The following is a 16,309-nucleotide window of genomic DNA, read 5'->3' as shown; positions in this document are numbered from 1 at the left end:
ATGCATGATTAATGGGGTAGGACTGATCTCTGCCCAATTGAAACACTCAGCTGTTTAGGGAAGTAGACTTATGATGGACTGTGAATCATTAAGATGTGTAGTGGTGGTGCTAGTCATTTCTGGTGGTTGTGGTTGTTGTTGAAGGAATACTCAACAGCATTGAAGGTAGTATTGATAGCCAGGTTGACCTACACAGTTTATACACATTACATTATCTGAAAAATATCTCTTACTTGACCTTTTATTTATTCAACAGATAAGCTGTTTATATGTGACAAGGAGGCCATGCCATGAAATGAGGAGTTCCACAGGAGTCCTATGGATAGAGGTAGGCCTGTGTTACTCTAAATACATCCATCATGTTTAAGGGACCCACCAATTGGAAGTAGCCTATAGATTGTGAGAGAGACACACATAATGTATCTATCAAGCCCGGTCTTTGAGCGCAGACAAATCGATCAACCACCAACTCTCTCAAGTCAGTTGGAAGAAAAACATATCCAATTTAATTGCTGAATAGCTAATATAAATCTGGACTAAACATTTCAGAGCTACAGAAATGGATTCAGATGCCTTTCAGGACCATTCCACATTATTAATAATATAACATAACCTGGGGCAATGATGGTCTGTATGACATGGATAAGATCACTACAATGTTAAGGGGTACTTTATTATGCATTTACATGTACATGTTTCTAATCTCCAGGGTCTTTTCCTGATTAAATAAAGGTTAAATAAAATGTTTTAAACAAGGTTTTTTTCAATTTCTGAAGTGTCAGTCTTTTCCGAATGTAACACTCTCAGGTGTCATGCTGTCACGTCCTGGCCAGTATAAGGTTAATTGTTTTTGTAGTTTGGTCAGGACGTGGCAGAGGGTATTTGTTTTATGTGGTTCGGGGTGGTGTGTTTGTGTAAAGGGTGTTTGATTTAGTATTTCTGGGTTTTTGGTTGATGGTCTATGTGTTTGTATTCTATGGTTAGTCTGGTGTGTGTGTTTCTATGTTTGGTTAATTGGGGTTGGGACTCTCAGTTGAAGGCAGGTGTTGTCTATCTGCCTTTGATTGAGAGTCCCATATATTAGGGTGTGTTTGTGTGTGTGATTTGTGGGTGATTGTTCTGTGTTGAGCTTTGCTTTGACAGACTGTTTGTTAGTTTTTCGGTTTTGTTATTTTGTATGTTCATTTTTGAAGATAATTAAAAATCAAGATGAGCATTCACGTACCTGCTGCGTTTTGGTCCTCCATTTCTACCAACAACAAGCGTGACACATGCACATCTGCTGATGCTGTTAGTGAAAATATGATATTTAGATTATTAAAAATGACTGCAGATGAAAAAATAGCGCTTTTACCACTTCATTTTTCACAATAAATAGACCCCGGCCCGAGGCCCCCGTAGACCCCGTCCCGAGGCCCCCATACTCCCCATATCATATTCTGTAATTTACAAACCTCTGGCTCTTTTGATTCAACTTACATTTTTTATCCACTACATAGAATAATCCAATCCAATTTACTTTCATGATAGGTCAATTTACATTCAAATCAATATTGAACCCAAATTTATGAAAAGTTTGTGATAGACCTTATAGAAGGGTCAGAATGACTTGGAATGAATTGAATATCTGTCTGTCCAATCGAAGCTTGGAAGTCAGTTGTTCCCAGTCATATAGGAAAGCTGTAAGCCTGGTAATGTGTGAGGCAGAGGGAAGGCTCCAGAGTCTTGTCTATATGGTTTGGGATGCATCATGTCCAAGAAACAGGAAAGGATCACTAGTGTAGATGCTATATTGAACTTGAACCATTCCCCATTCCAGACATCAGAGAGCCCTCATTAATGTGGTAAAGCTGCGGGTTACCTCAACTACTATTTGGGGGGGGTAAATGCCAATATTGACTTTATGATTGCATCGTCTCAATAATGTACAGTAGTTGTTTTCCATCTGTGTGAATTTCACATTTCACATTTCTCTGTCCAAGGTAGGTGTACCGGTAAGGCAGTACCACTAGGTGGTGGCCTTGTTACATCATTGCTATAGATGGATTTGTGAGCAACTGGTATGCATAACAAATCACCTGAAACCCAAACTTGAGTATAGTTCTATTTCACTATTGTTTTCAGGTATTCAGATTTCAGGCTACATAATGTATGTCTTTTAGCTACTATTCATTTCACAATGGCAAATCATGTATGTTTCTCCACCTTGTATCTATTTGTCTTTCTTTCTCCTCTCTAGTCAGCTATGTCTCAGTTACAGTGACATGCAGGCAGGGTAGGCAGTGCAGGCAGTGCTTACCCTGTGATAGTCTAATAAAAAAGCTGATTCTGGTGGTTTTTATACTCAACATTTCAAAATTGGCTAAAACGGCATCTTAACGTGCAAGGCCGTTCCCATACAATCACTGTCTGGATTGGGTCAGCATAGGCCTCGCTGCTATGCCTGTAGTTTAATTTGTGCGTTGAGCCAATTTCCTATTTTGCTCATGAGTATTGCCTCATCATGTTGTGTGGGTAAACCTGGGGTAAACTCTGCACATGTGGGCGTGTCTACATAATTTGGCGCTCACATCCTTTAAACTGAACGAAGCTAGCAACCTGACCAATTGATACTATACTGCACCTAAAACAATTTTCCAAGTTGGATTTTGAAGGAAAACTTGGTATAATTCAGAGAGGGAGACCAACACCGGAGTTTCCCGACCTTCATCAGAGGAAGGGACAGAAAATCATCCTATCAAATGAACCACACTCAGCCTGACAGACACAGAAACCGAAGCAGACAAGATGTTTACAGATGAGACTAGAGGAATGTTTTACAACATTTTTTGACAATATCAGTGTTCAAATGAAAGCCAGATTTGATCATTTTGTCATCCTTGGCCCTACAACGATGCATTTTCTAAATGCATTTTCCTTTGCATTTTACGGGTTAGGCTACTGTTGAATGAATATGAGAATAGACAACATCATTTTGATGCATTTTATTTATTAAGGTAGAACTTCATTTTGAGACACTTTTTTTTGCATTTTAAACTGCATTTTTCATTAATTTCAAGTGTTGATGTGAAGATCTTGTTAATACCATATTTATTATATACAGTACTGTATGTGTGTGCGTTTGCACACGCAGCATGCTGTGCATTGTAAGAATTGTAAATCCATTGTGAAAGGCTATGGGGTTTGTGTTGGCGATGATTTGGATGAAATGTGTCCATATGTTGGTATTTTAGTTCCAGCTATCAGTTGTAACTCGGTCTATGGCTGAGCTATGATGATCAGTGTGTCATTTTGTAGGATGATATGAAATATGCCACCATCTCAGGCTATCGCTTGTGTATCATGGCTACATTGGTATTTACATTTGAGGATTTTTCTTGACGTTGTTAATTTCGGTTAATAGCTTATGCCTGATTGTTGGAGTTATCTGTTGTATAGTACATTTTTGCTTCATCAAAGTTCATTTGTGAGTAAATCTGTTTTTTTTTAGACAGGCAGTTCCTAGCCAGCCACTGACCTCACCTCATGTCAATGCTCAATTCCATCCAAATGTGTACACGTTTATTATTGTATAACCAGGTCAAGCCAAGTGATATCTCACAAATAATTATACTAAACATACATGTCCACACAGGAGTCATTCCTCAGAATCAGATTTTTAAAAATCAGGATTTAGAGAAGAAACAGTCTTGGTTGAGTTGTAGGCCTACGTATGTTCAAAAGGTTGTAGTGGATGGTAGCTAGCACTTTGAAAGTCCACATTTCAAAGTTTTAACCAATGGGTTATCTCAAATGTAATGCCGTTGTGATTATTTGTCCAATGTATTCTGTAACAAATATGTAACAATATGTTGATATTAGTATGATCATGTTATATATTCGATCCCAATGGAAATGAATCCTAAAAGCACCAACATATTTGTATGTTAAAAGCAACGGGGGTAATTTCTGACCCAACATTGATAATGATTGCATTTATAAATGCTAAATATAATACATAAGATGTATTCATGTGTTTGTCATTTACTTGTCAACAGTGAATTCGTTGAATTCAAATAGTAGGCTATAACAATAACAATCTGTGTATTAATAACAGTTATATTAAGGTTTATAATAACAAAAAACAATTTCATAAAACACCTAATTTGTCATAAAGAACTCAAAGACAATTTTAGGTAATTGTAGTCCCAAAAGATCTCCCACGCTGTATACAATCCTATAGGGTTTGCGATATGCTGCATAGCATAGCATAAACATTTAGCCTATCCTTGAATAAGAATTAACCCAAACAGTTTTAAAATAGATCTCTTTATTGACTTGATGCAGCGAAATCTTTTCGAAAACTCAAGGGTTTAGATTTAAGTGCAAATAGGTAAAGATAAATCGGAGTGAATGTACATGTATTTTTAATGAAACACATTTAACGTAGTTGTATTGCATTTTATCCGTGTTGATAACTTATACTCAAACACTAGCCTACAATATGAATGAAACGACACAATTAGTTTACTCCTGAATGCATCATGGCATGGTGACAGAGTTTGAAGGAAGGCTGACTTGAGATGTCATTGATCAACTATATCCAATAGCTGTCTGAGCCGTCCTTGACAATGGCAATAGGCTACATGTATGATTTTTTTTTCTTCTTCATTTTTACTCCATGCACACAGTCCTAAAGTTTTTCATTTCTCCGGAAAGGTGTTATGGCATAGAAGTTCTCACACACACACACACACACACACATTTTTACAGGTCTTGGCATCTGGGACAAATGACAAGGAAGCTTATGGCTTGTACATAGTAGCTGTGTAGTTGTTGTGATCCTCATCCGAGATGGCAGTGGAATTAACGCGTTGATTTCACAAGACGCATGGCTTGACGTCCTGATAGACATTCTGGTGATGGTGATGTAGCTGGTGGTAATACGATCCACTGGCAGTTGGTGGGTGAAATGAAGAGATTCCGTTCAAGTTCAAAACAAAATCTTTCCTGTCACATACTGGCGATGAATGGCTTGAGTATCGAGATAATCCCACTGCAAACAGATGGAAGAGACGTGACAGTCAAACACAAAGCTTTTTAAAATACGAAACCAACTTGTTCTAATACAAAAAAATGAAAGAACTCCATGGCGCCAATATTTGGACGTTGTATTTATGCCAATGGAATGTACTCTATTTATTTTTCTTAAATGGTAGGCTACATTTTTCCTAAAACAACTGCATGCAGATCATTTAGAGCATACATGCAAAATACAAACGAATTCATGAAACACACACATATTTTTATATATATATATAGGCTACATCACTTTTACAATGTGAAAATAATAGATCATTTGTAAACATAAGGTTTTGAATATTTTCCTGGAAAAGTGTCCTTGATATTTGCCATGAATACTTTGCTTTATATTTAGTGATGAATGACTTTACAAACATAATTTGTATTTGTAATGAAACTATTTAATTCTGTGATATTATTGTTCATATGTATGTGTGGTTTCTTATGGAGACCATTGCGCACAAAGGTCACAGACACCTAGATGCCTAGAATCAATGCCTAGAATCAACCATATGTATGGATAGGGAAAACATACTTGGTTGTTGACATTACTGATGTATTTTTGTGTATTATTATACACATAATTAGGTGTTGACATATTATTGTCATGTCATATATTGGTGTTTGGCGCATTATCATTTAGGCCTATAGCCTTGAAAATAAAATCTAGGCTACAGTTTTTGGCCTTACTGCTATTAGCCCATACAAACGCGTTGAAAAACAGCTTCACTACATGGAACAACATATAGCCCCCCCCAATAAAAATCTAAAGGATGTTTGTACATTTTTGTGTATTATTATACACATAATTAGGTGTCGACATATTATTGTCATGTCATATATTGGTGTTTGTAAGTCGGTCTGTGACTGAGCTGGCCTATAGCCTTGAAAATAAAATATAGGCTACCGTTTTTCTTTTACTTCCTTGAGAGTGATTATGTTAATCTTGGCATTAGAATTTGCATTAATATTAATATTACTTAATTATTTATGTTTTTAGTTATATTATCATAGTTCTACAATTGTCTTTTATTCATAAATGGACAAGCAGAACAATGCCAGTGTTGCCTAACTAGGCCCAATGTCCTCTTCCCTATGATTCGCAATCAGCAACTGCCCGTCTCGACTAGATATAAATACGCACGATTTAATGCAAACTTTACATAAGAGTAGAATATTTATTAATGGGTTGCATATGTTATAATAGGCCATATAGTGTGCCCATGCAATTAAATACTGTGTTTGCCTATTAGTAAAGTAAACAGGCTTACTTGAAATATCAGATGAGTCTCTTCCGTTGTGATGGCGATAGCTTTGCTCCAGAGAGTAAGGGGATATGCTCGAGTGCAAGGCAGAGGATGTGGGACTGTTTGAGGCCAGGGATTGCTGCTTGATGTATGGAGACACACCTGGTGATGTCCAGTGTGAGGGGGCACTGGTATAGGGAGAGTGACAGTCCAAGGTGCCTGCTGCCATCGCCGCCGGCGATGAGTGCAGAGGGCTACTACTGTTGTCTGGGCAGTATTCTCCATTAGACGACACCTGACAGGCAGCCATGTAGGTGGACCCGGGGCTTGGCGACATGTGAGGAACATGATGCCCTCCACCCAGCCCGTCGTAGCTCCCTGGCACCGTGTTCCCCATCACGTCCAAGTTGTAACCATTATGACATGCCAAGGACGCAGAGGGATTCTGGAAATCGAAGTTTTGGGGCAGTATCGACGCGCCAAATGCGATGCCATTCATCATTCGATACATGGGTTTCAGAGCTTGGCATTTCCTACGGAATCCGCGAGGTCTGCGACGGAAGGACCCCTCTTCGAACATAAACTCGCTGCCCGGGTCAATGGTCCAGTAGTGTCCCTTGCCTGGTCTGCCGAGGCCCTTGGGCAGTTTTATGAAGCACTCGTTTAGGGACAGGTTGTGCCTCACAGAGTTTTTCCATCCCTGGTAAGACCCCCTAAAGAACGGGAAACGGGCCTGAAGAAACTGATAGATTTCAGCCAGAGTAAGCCTCTTTGTTGGGGAGCTTTGGATAGCCATCACAATAAGGGCGATGTATGAATAGGGCGGCTTCTCAGGACGCCTCAAGCCAGAGTTGCCCTTTTTCCTTTTGTTTGACGCATTTGGTGAGCTCTCCGCCGCTGGCTGTGCGCTCATCTGAGTGGCGTGCATCACTCCGGCTGCTGGGCTGGATCTCAGAGGATGAGACGAGTCCAGATGTTGCTGTGAGCTCTCAGTCGTCATGTTTGCGCCCAAATTGGGACACAGAGGAGTATGAGTAGCCTATAACCAAGAGTATGACCAATGCTCTCTTCTTTTTTTTGCACTGACCTGAAATGAGAGCAGTATCCTACACCCAATACTTCAGTCTCAGTATTGGCAGAACTCCTTCAGACGTTCTAAAAATATGTTTCCAAATGTGATAATTGGAGAGGTTAGTGTCCAGTGGCGATTCACTGCGCGTTTATTGCAGTTGTAATCAGGAACAGCAGCTGAGTATCGGTGTGGCGGCTGCTCCTGCTCCGTCTCACTGTGGCCATCGCTGGCAATAATCCTTTAAGAGGGGAAACATAAAGCTCCTCGACTTTCTTGCGCATATCCACTCGGCCAAACAAAACTCGACCACCTATCAATTCTTAAATCTCCCTCTGCCCCCTAGATCCCGGCTAAATCCCTCCAAGAAATCGCCAGGAACTCGAGACCCACCCCCTCCCAGATCTGGCCCCGGTCCAGCGGTCCAGACATGATTCTAGCAAGAGCCACACACATCACAGCACAAGCGCAGAAGACTAACAGAGACCTCTTCCCACCCACTCCTCACAACTCTCATACACGCAATTACACCATTTATCAAACTCATTTAGACATTCCAGTCAACAGTGCAACACGCCAGACGATGAAGGAAATGGTTCCAAGTTAACCATGAATGAGTCATAAACATAACGTAGGCCTATCCTATTTACTAGAATTCTAGTTTTAGGTATATACAGTACCGGTCAAAAGTTTGGACACACCTACTCATTCAAAGGTTTTTCTTTTCTTTTTACTATTTTCTACATTGTTGAATAATAGTGAAGACATCAACACTATGAAATAACACATATAGAATAATGTAGTAACCAAAAAAGTGTTAATAAACAAGTCAAAATATATTTTAGATTTTAGATTCTTCAAAGCAGCCACCGTTTGCCTTAATGACAGCTTTGCACACTCTTTGCATTCTCTCAACCAGCTGCACGAGGTAGTCACCTGGAATGCATTTCAATTAACAGGTGCCTTGTTAAAAGTTCATTTGTATAATTTATTTCCTTCTTAATGCGTTTGAGCCAATCAGTTGTGTTGTGACAAGTTGGTGGTGGTATACAGAAGATAGCCCTATTTGGTAAAAGACCAAGTCCATATTATGGCAAGAACAGCTCAAATAAGCAAAGAGAAACGATAGTCTATCATTAATTTAAAACATGAAGTTCAGTCAATCAGGAAAATATCAAAAACTTTAAAAGTTTCTTCAAGTGCAGTCGCAAAAACCATGAAGCGCTATGATGAAACTGGCTCTCATGAGGACCGCCACAGGAAAGGAAGACCCAAAGTTACCTCTGCTGCAGAGGATAAGTTCATTAGAGTTACCAGCCTCAGAAATTGGCAATTAACTGCACCTCAGATTGCACTTCACACATCTCAACATGAACTGTTCAGAGGAGACTGCGTGAATCAGGCCTTCATGGACCTTTGACAAATTTGAGAGGTGTGATGGTGTGGGGGTGCTTTACAGAGTTCAAGTAACAGACACATCACAACATCAACTGTTCAAAGGAGACTGCGTGAATCAGGCCTTCATGGTTAAATTGCTGCAAAGAAACCACTACTAAAGGACACCAATAATAAGAAGAGACTTGCTTGGGCCAAGAAACATGAGCAATGGACATTAGACCAGTGAAAATGTGTCCTTTGGTCTGATGAGTCCAAATTTGAGATTTTTGGTTCCAACCGCCATGTCTTTGTGAGACGCAGAGTAGGTGAATGGATGATCTCCGCATATGTGGTTCCTACCATCAAATTTGAGAGGTGTGATGGTGTGGGGGTGCTTTGCAGGTGACTCGGTCAGTGATTTATTTAGAATTCAAGGCACACTTAACCAGCATGGCTACAACAGCATTCTGCAGTGATCCGCCATCCCATCTGGTTTGCGCTTTGTGGGACTGTCATTTGTTTTTAATTCGGACAATGATCCAACACACCTCCAGGCTGTGTAAGGGCTATTTGACCAAGAAGTAGGGTGATGGAGTGCTGCATCTCCACAATCACCTGACCTCAACCCAGTTTAAATGGTTTGAGATAAGTTGGACTGCAGAGTGAAGGAAAAGCAGCCAAGAAGTGCTCAGCATATGTGGGAACTCCTTTAAGATTGTTGGAAAAGCATTCCATGTGAAGCTGGTTAAGAGAATGCCAAGAGTGTGAAAAGCTGTCATCAATGCAAAGGGTGGCTACTTTGAAGAATCTAACATTTTTTGGGTTACTACATGATTCCATATCTTATTACATAGTTTTGATATGTTCACTATTTTCTACAATGTAGAAAATAGCACAAATAACAAAAAGCCCTTGAATGAGTAGGTGTGTCCAAACTTTTGACTGGTATTGTATATATTCATATATACAGCCTATTATGTATAAAGCCTATGATGTACTTGAGGATGGAAAAAAAAGTAATGGAGAGCAGAGAACTACAGATCACAGTATTATGCTGCACAGTCAGAGCTTCTTAGAGCTTCTAGTTTTGTCTAGCAGAGGTCATGGAGAAATAACAGTCCATAGTTGTCGTGTTCATTTGTTCGGGGCTGTTCAGGATAGTACTTTGACATGAGTGGAAACATGATTTTTCCATCAGGCGCTGCCAGCATACCACACACGGCGCGCGAGTGTCAGTTTACCGCCTCGAACCATGGATCATATCCCTCGAGAGATGAATTAATTACACAGATCCAAATGAGGTCTTAGAAAAATAGGTCCAATTGATCATTTTTATAGTAGCTTATGATGATGATTTTGATGTTATTCTGTTGTTATTGTTCTCTGCCATGTTTTGCGAAGAAGAAACCATGCATGCCTATGGTGCCCATATGCTAGGGGACATTGTGCTGTGCATAAGCATGCATAATGCTTGTAAGGAGAAAAGGTTTGTCAAAACAAAAGGTCAAACGAAAGCTGGTTGCATGTTTAGCCTCTCCCAATTCTTGATCAGGATAAGTTTAATGTCAATATAAATCTGTTCAGGAGATAAACTATATACAAATCATCGAGGAAAACTGAGACATGTATAGAAGACAAATATATAGATTTTGAGTTTAACTGAAATACAATTTTCACCCAACTGAATTTAATTTATTACTTGCTATAAGGAAATATAGGTGAAATTACAAAAACAATAAAGTCAAACATTTAATGACGAAATTGAAAATATTTACAGACGTGGTTTTACGAATTGCACGTACCCGTTAAATGTGTAATAACACTATAGTATTTTAACCCAACGACTTTAATGCAACAATTAAATGACAAGCTCAAACTCTTAACCAAACAAGTATGTCGAGATAAAATCATTTCCCCTTATAAAATCAAAGGTAAAGAACATAATCTCCTCATAATTTCCGGCAACATAAAAACTAATAAACCCGCTGCGTTCAGAACGCACAGCTGGTTTAAAGGACTTATATTTTCTCGGCCACAGAAGAATACTTAGAAGGCTTTGAACATATTGCACACAGAACGAGAGATCCTGTCATAACGTCTTGGTAAAATCGAAAAGAGTTGTTTTTCAGCTGTTAATGTGGACTGAAATCCAATTGTATAGGCTATTTTGCGATTATCTCTCCCCTGCTCACGTGTCTCGATTTGAGGCGACGGCTATTTGTAGCTCCAGACAGAAAATATAAATACTGAATGTCTGTATCCGCTCACAGGGAGCTTCTCAGACACAGAAAAATAAATGCCGTATTTCTGCCACAATAGAGGGACCAGTTTATAATTAGATATGTGCCACACTAATAATGATACACATCATTTCTTTAACAACATTATGACTGTATTATTATTATTCCAAGCTATTTTGCCAATAACGACAGTTATGAACAATTATTGTAACGCAGTAGTAGGCCTAAATATGAATTGGCCTACTGTGATAGCCTATTTGTAGAGTTGCAGAGAGTATGCTGCTAAGGGACCTTTAGGTAACAATGTTATCTTAAATCTAGAATTACGTATGTGAAACATTTGAATGCGTAAAACTAATGTTATTGGATTATATTTAGTGTTAGGCCCATTCCCTTTTCGCAACCGTATTCGTCACCTCAGTCCCTTCTTCTTACCTTTTATCCTTCTGTCTTTCTTTATTTCCATTCTCTGGCCTCTTCCTCCCTACCTTCCTTTCTCTTCCCCTTTGGTTTTGGTTAGACTATTCAATACATATATAGTCCAGGCGAGACGATACTAGCCTAAACTGTAAATTGAATATTAAGGATATTTACAACATGATCAATGTGCTTCATACAGCACATCCACTGTTTGAGAGCTCACAATGATAGGCATACACGTTTTGACTGACAGCTCTCAGCCAACGAAGCTTTACTCATGTCCCAATCAATTTCAATGTGACAGCGTGGAAATAAGAAGCGCCTAATAGGCCTGCCTATGTCACCTCGGTAGTAATGACAATGCAGTGTTTTGAAATGAGTTGGATATTACACCAAGTTGATAAGGCAATTTTTAATTCAGTAGCATAAGTAGTAGGCTACAAAAGGCGGGTAGACATTGGGGAATGCAATGAGGGATGAGGCACCTGCAGGCCTACACCATACACCTGTCAGTGTTTGTGATGATAGATTGGCATTTTGCCGTTTGTCTTGAAAACAACTTGTAGCGCAGACATCTTGTTTGTTCACAATCTATTCTACGCGCTATGAATTCAATGCAAAAACATATATCAACATAAAAACACATCACAATGTCAATGTAAAAGTTACTCTTTATTCAAAATATGTATTGTGTTTAAACAAAATTAAAAAACGTATACAAACTGCTCGACTTGATCACAAAATGCAAAATGTTATATTGTAGATTATAAACTGGGTGGTTAGAGCCCTGAATGCTGATTGGCTGACAGCCATGGGTATGACAAAAACAATATTTTTTATTGATCTAATCACATTGGTAACCAGTTTATAATAGCAATAAGGCACCTCGGGGGTTTGTGGTATATGGCCAACATACCACAGCTAAGGGCTGTGTGCAGGCACTCCGCATTGCGTCGTGTTTAAGACCAGCCCTTAACCGTGGTATATTGGCCATATACCACACCCCCTTGGGCCTAATTGCTTAAGTAACTTAGGGGAAAACGCCCCCTTAAGGGAAATGTCTATGTTCTGACAGAAAAAAGCAATGTTTTGGTAATATTTAGATATGTGCATATTGGCTATCCTTAGGAAAACACATTTTGAAGGGAAATAAGTGGGCAGAATTAATTAAAACGCCATAAAGTGGGCATTTTGAACTCACTATCCCGGCAAAATGCACCCTGAAGATTAGTGTGTTAAAACCCATTATATACGTTTTACTTTAGATTTTTTTTTGTAATTGACTCTTAAAAGCTAAAGTTTAGGTATCTTATTTTAATTAAATACATCGAATATAGAAAAAAAATAAAGCTGCACTTCTCACTATTAATATCCTCACTATGATGCGGTTTGAATGTACGTCCCCTCTTTTTATTTTCGCACTTCCTAACTCTCAATAAAGTTACTTATGGAGGATTTGGATATGCTTTGGAAAATTCTAATATAGATACCACTGACTTGCATTGAATTACCCTGAGGGCATTTTGCCCCACTGGAGTCACACCAACAAAAATCATTTGACATAAAAGTTGAGATGAGACACGACATTTTTAGTTAAGCAAGACTACTGGCATCCAGGGAAAGTGTTAAAAAATTAGTGACATGAAGTGGTTTCTGTGACAATTACAGGAGGGAGTGTTTAACCCCAAGTTACCCTAAACAGCATGATTTGAAGGTCAAGTGATTCGACAAATCAGTAACAATATTTTCAACAAACCAACAACATAAATAGCCTATAATCTATACATCACGAACTGTATGTACACTGTATAGCAAAAAAATGCAATTGTTTTAAAGGGAAATTACCATAGAACATCAAAGCAACGAAATAAAGACTACTCCTCCCCACAGGGTGTCGATCCATACAAAAATGTCCAGATATAAAAAATACTATACTCTGTGACCTTGTCCAAATATAAGGCAATGAAATAAAATGCATTTTGTTCATTCACAATTACTCTCAAAGCACACCAATGCCAACCCAGTGTTGTCATTCTATTTGCCACACCACTCAGGTCCATTTCGAAAGAATACTGTCTATTTTGAATGGGTGGTAAACGTCAGCCAGCGCTGCAACTGCTGGGATTATCTGGTAAATGTATGAGCCCTTTTATGTCAATTTCAGAGCTGCGAAACTATCTTTTGGATGATCCATCTCAGTACAATCCACCACCATATGCCCCCAGGACATGCGCAGCGTATGAGTCAATATGAAACATCGAATGGGCGTGATGCGGTAAGGCGACGGATGGTCCTCTCACAATGTGGGGCATCATCTGAGTGTAACCGGGCCACGGTAACGCACCAACGGTGGGAGAATCCTCTGCCCACTCCTGTCTCTTGAACGGTTTGCTGAGGATACTGTCTATAGCGAAGGAACTGGAGAACTTGGCACTGCTGGCTGGCGGTGCGGGTGTTGTGGTGAATTGCGTGTCCTCGTCTGTACGACCGTCAGACACGTCTTGCTCTTTGCCTGTCTTTTTGTTGATTCGCTTTCTCCTGCGTCGGAACACTCCGTCAGCGAAGGTGTACTCGCTGTGAGGATTCAGCATCCAGTAGTTGTCCTTTCCCCATGGTCTAGACGGGTCCCGGAGGACCTTCAGAAAACAGTCGTTAAGTGACAAGTTGTGGCGCACGGAATTCCTCCAACCGGTGTAACTGCCCCGGAAAAAGGGAAACTTTGTCATCAGATAGTCATTGATCTCCGCCAGAGTCAGACGACCAGACGTTGAGTCACGGATAGCCATGGCAATCAGTGCGATGTAAGAGTACGGAGGTTTTGGTCTCCGCGTGTACGGTTTGCCTTTGCCATCTGCACCCGGTGTGACAGGTGGCGGGCTGTGCGCTAGACAGTCCCCATCCGAACCCAACTCCTCCTCACCAGAGACAGGAGAGCGGACGCTGTTCTTAGCATCGCTGCACAGCTCCACAGATTTAACCTCATAGTGGTGGTTTCCACAGAATACTTCAAGTTTCATGTTGTCTGTTATAATTTCTGCTTTACTGCGAGTTTCTATCCAAAGTTTATTCGATGCCCAAGTAAAAACAGGCACGTCGCCAGAAGAGCTCAGGCCTCAGAGGAAGTCTCGTCTTGTTTGTAAAGGTGTCAAAGCGCAGTACGCTTTCAGTCAAAATATCCTACAAGTACCCGATGAAGTTTATACCTTTGGCAGCACTAGAGCTCGTCTCACCTTCTGTCTGTCTGGTGGGCTGTTTATAGCAACAGGCTCACCTCAGGACCAACCCAACGAGGCGGGGCTTGATAATTACATGGATATTTTGGAACAACTGAATATCATGCACTCTCAGTGTTTATGACACATCATAAATCATAACAGTCATTATCTATTTTTATTTCAATATTTGTTTGACAATGGTGATTGCGTTGAATAGCCCTTTCACCCTCCCTTTTTCAGTATAACAAGACAAGTAGGAATAGGCTATATTTCTTACCTGTGGAACTCGATCTCGCTGTGGAGGGAGACACCGCTGGAGTACTTCACCTGAGACAACAGGTGGCGTGCGTTTCATTTCCATCTGTTCTGTCTCGCATGATGCAATCCTTAGGGAGAGTTATACCTGATTTATCATCTTTTATTAGCATATGAATTCTTCAAATGTTTCAGTTTGGCCATCATATGTCTGCAGATACCTGGAATGAGCAGCCACCACTGATAAAAAGTATATATATTTTTTATAAAGATGCTATGCAGTGAATGTATTACACTACATAGCCAAAAGTATCTGGAAACCCCTTCAAATTAGGGGATTCAGCTATTTCAGCCACACCTCAACAGGTGTATAACATCGAGCACACGGCCATGCAATCTCTATAGACAAAGATTGGCAGTAGAATGGCCCGTACTAAAGAGCTCAGTGACTTTCAACGGGGCACTGTCATAAGATGCCACCTTTCAAACAAGTCAGTTCGTAAAAATTCTGCCCTACTAGAGCAGCCCCGGTTAACTGTAAGTGCTGTTATTGTGAAGTGGAAATGTCTAGGAGCAACAACAACTCAGCTGCAAAGTGGTAGGCCACACAAGCTCACCGAACGGGACCGCCGAGTGCAGAAGCGTGAAGTGCGTAAAAATCATCTGTCCTCGGTTGCGACATTCACTACCGAGTTCCAAACTGCCTCTGGAAGCAATGTCAGCACAAGAAATTGATTTCCATGGCCGAGCAGCTGCACACAGGCCTAAGATCACCATGCGCAATGCCAAGCGTCGGCTGGAGTGGTGTAAAGCTTGCCGCCATTGCACTCAGGAGAAGTGGAAACGCATTCTCTGGAGAGCTGAATCACGCTTCACCATCATGCAGTCCGATGGATGAATCGGTGTTTGGCGGACGCCAGGAGAACACTACCTGCCTGAACGCATAGTGCCAACTGTAAAGTTTGGTGGAGGAAGAATAATGGTCTGGGAATGTTTTCATGGTTCGGGCTAGGCCCCTTGGTTCCAGTGAAGGGAAATCTTCATGCTACAGCATACAATGGCATTCTAGACGATTCTATGCTTCCAACTTTGTGGCAACAGTTTGGGGAAGGCCATTTCCTGTTTCAGCATGACAATGGCCCCGTGCACAAAGTGAGGTCCATACAGAAATGTTTTGTTGACATTGTTGTGAAAGAACTTGACTGGGCTGCACAGAGCCCTGACCTCAACCCTATCGAACACTTTTGGGATGAATTGGAACAATGACTGCGAGCCAGGCCTAGTCGCCTAACATCAGGGCCCAACCTCACGAATGCTCTTGTAGCTGAATGGAAGTCCCTGCTGCAATGTTCCTACATCTAGAGGAGATCCTTCCCAGAAGAGTGGAGGCTGTTAAAGAACCAAATCACGCTCCTTACAATCATC

At 40.4% G+C, this 16,309-nt stretch overlaps 2 protein-coding genes across 2 annotated transcripts; both read right to left on the bottom strand.

The window, feature by feature from the left end:
• Positions 1–3,546: 3,546 nt before the first annotated feature.
• On the bottom strand, positions 3,547–7,752 carry LOC106599911 (forkhead box protein F2). Its single transcript, XM_014191262.2, has 2 exons — positions 6,333–7,752; positions 3,547–5,035 (listed from the first exon to the last, which is right to left on the bottom strand). The coding sequence occupies exons 1-2, from the start codon at positions 7,306–7,308 to the stop codon at positions 4,860–4,862; spliced, it is 1,152 nt and encodes a 383-aa protein (XP_014046737.1). The 5' UTR covers positions 7,309–7,752; the 3' UTR covers positions 3,547–4,859.
• Positions 7,753–12,067: 4,315 nt separating this feature from the next.
• LOC106599739 (forkhead box protein Q1) lies at positions 12,068–14,656 on the bottom strand. The gene has a single exon (XM_014191041.2). It carries the CDS (start codon positions 14,429–14,431, stop codon positions 13,610–13,612), a length of 822 nt encoding a protein of 273 aa, XP_014046516.1. The 5' UTR covers positions 14,432–14,656; the 3' UTR covers positions 12,068–13,609.
• Between the last annotated feature and the right edge of the window lie 1,653 nt (positions 14,657–16,309).

This window comes from Salmo salar, chromosome ssa03, assembly GCF_905237065.1.
Source record: "Salmo salar chromosome ssa03, Ssal_v3.1, whole genome shotgun sequence".
In the NCBI taxonomy this organism is placed as follows: domain Eukaryota; kingdom Metazoa; phylum Chordata; class Actinopteri; order Salmoniformes; family Salmonidae; genus Salmo; species Salmo salar.
The sequence above is the reverse complement of the archived record's forward strand: the minus strand, read 5'-3'. Positions and strand labels throughout refer to the sequence as shown.

What these genes read in the sequence shown, in the direction of transcription:
- LOC106599739 (XM_014191041.2), bottom strand. Translation starts at nt 14,431, where the DNA reads ATGAAACTTGAAGTATTCTGTGGAAACCACCACTATGAGGTTAAATCT.
- LOC106599911 (XM_014191262.2), bottom strand. Translation starts at nt 7,308, where the DNA reads ATGACGACTGAGAGCTCACAGCAACATCTGGACTCGTCTCATCCTCTG. An exon ending in AGACTCATCTGATATTTCAA is followed by an intron (nt 5,036 to 6,332) that starts GTAAGCCTGTTT and finishes ATCTGTTTGCAG; the next exon opens with TGGGATTATCTCGATACTCA.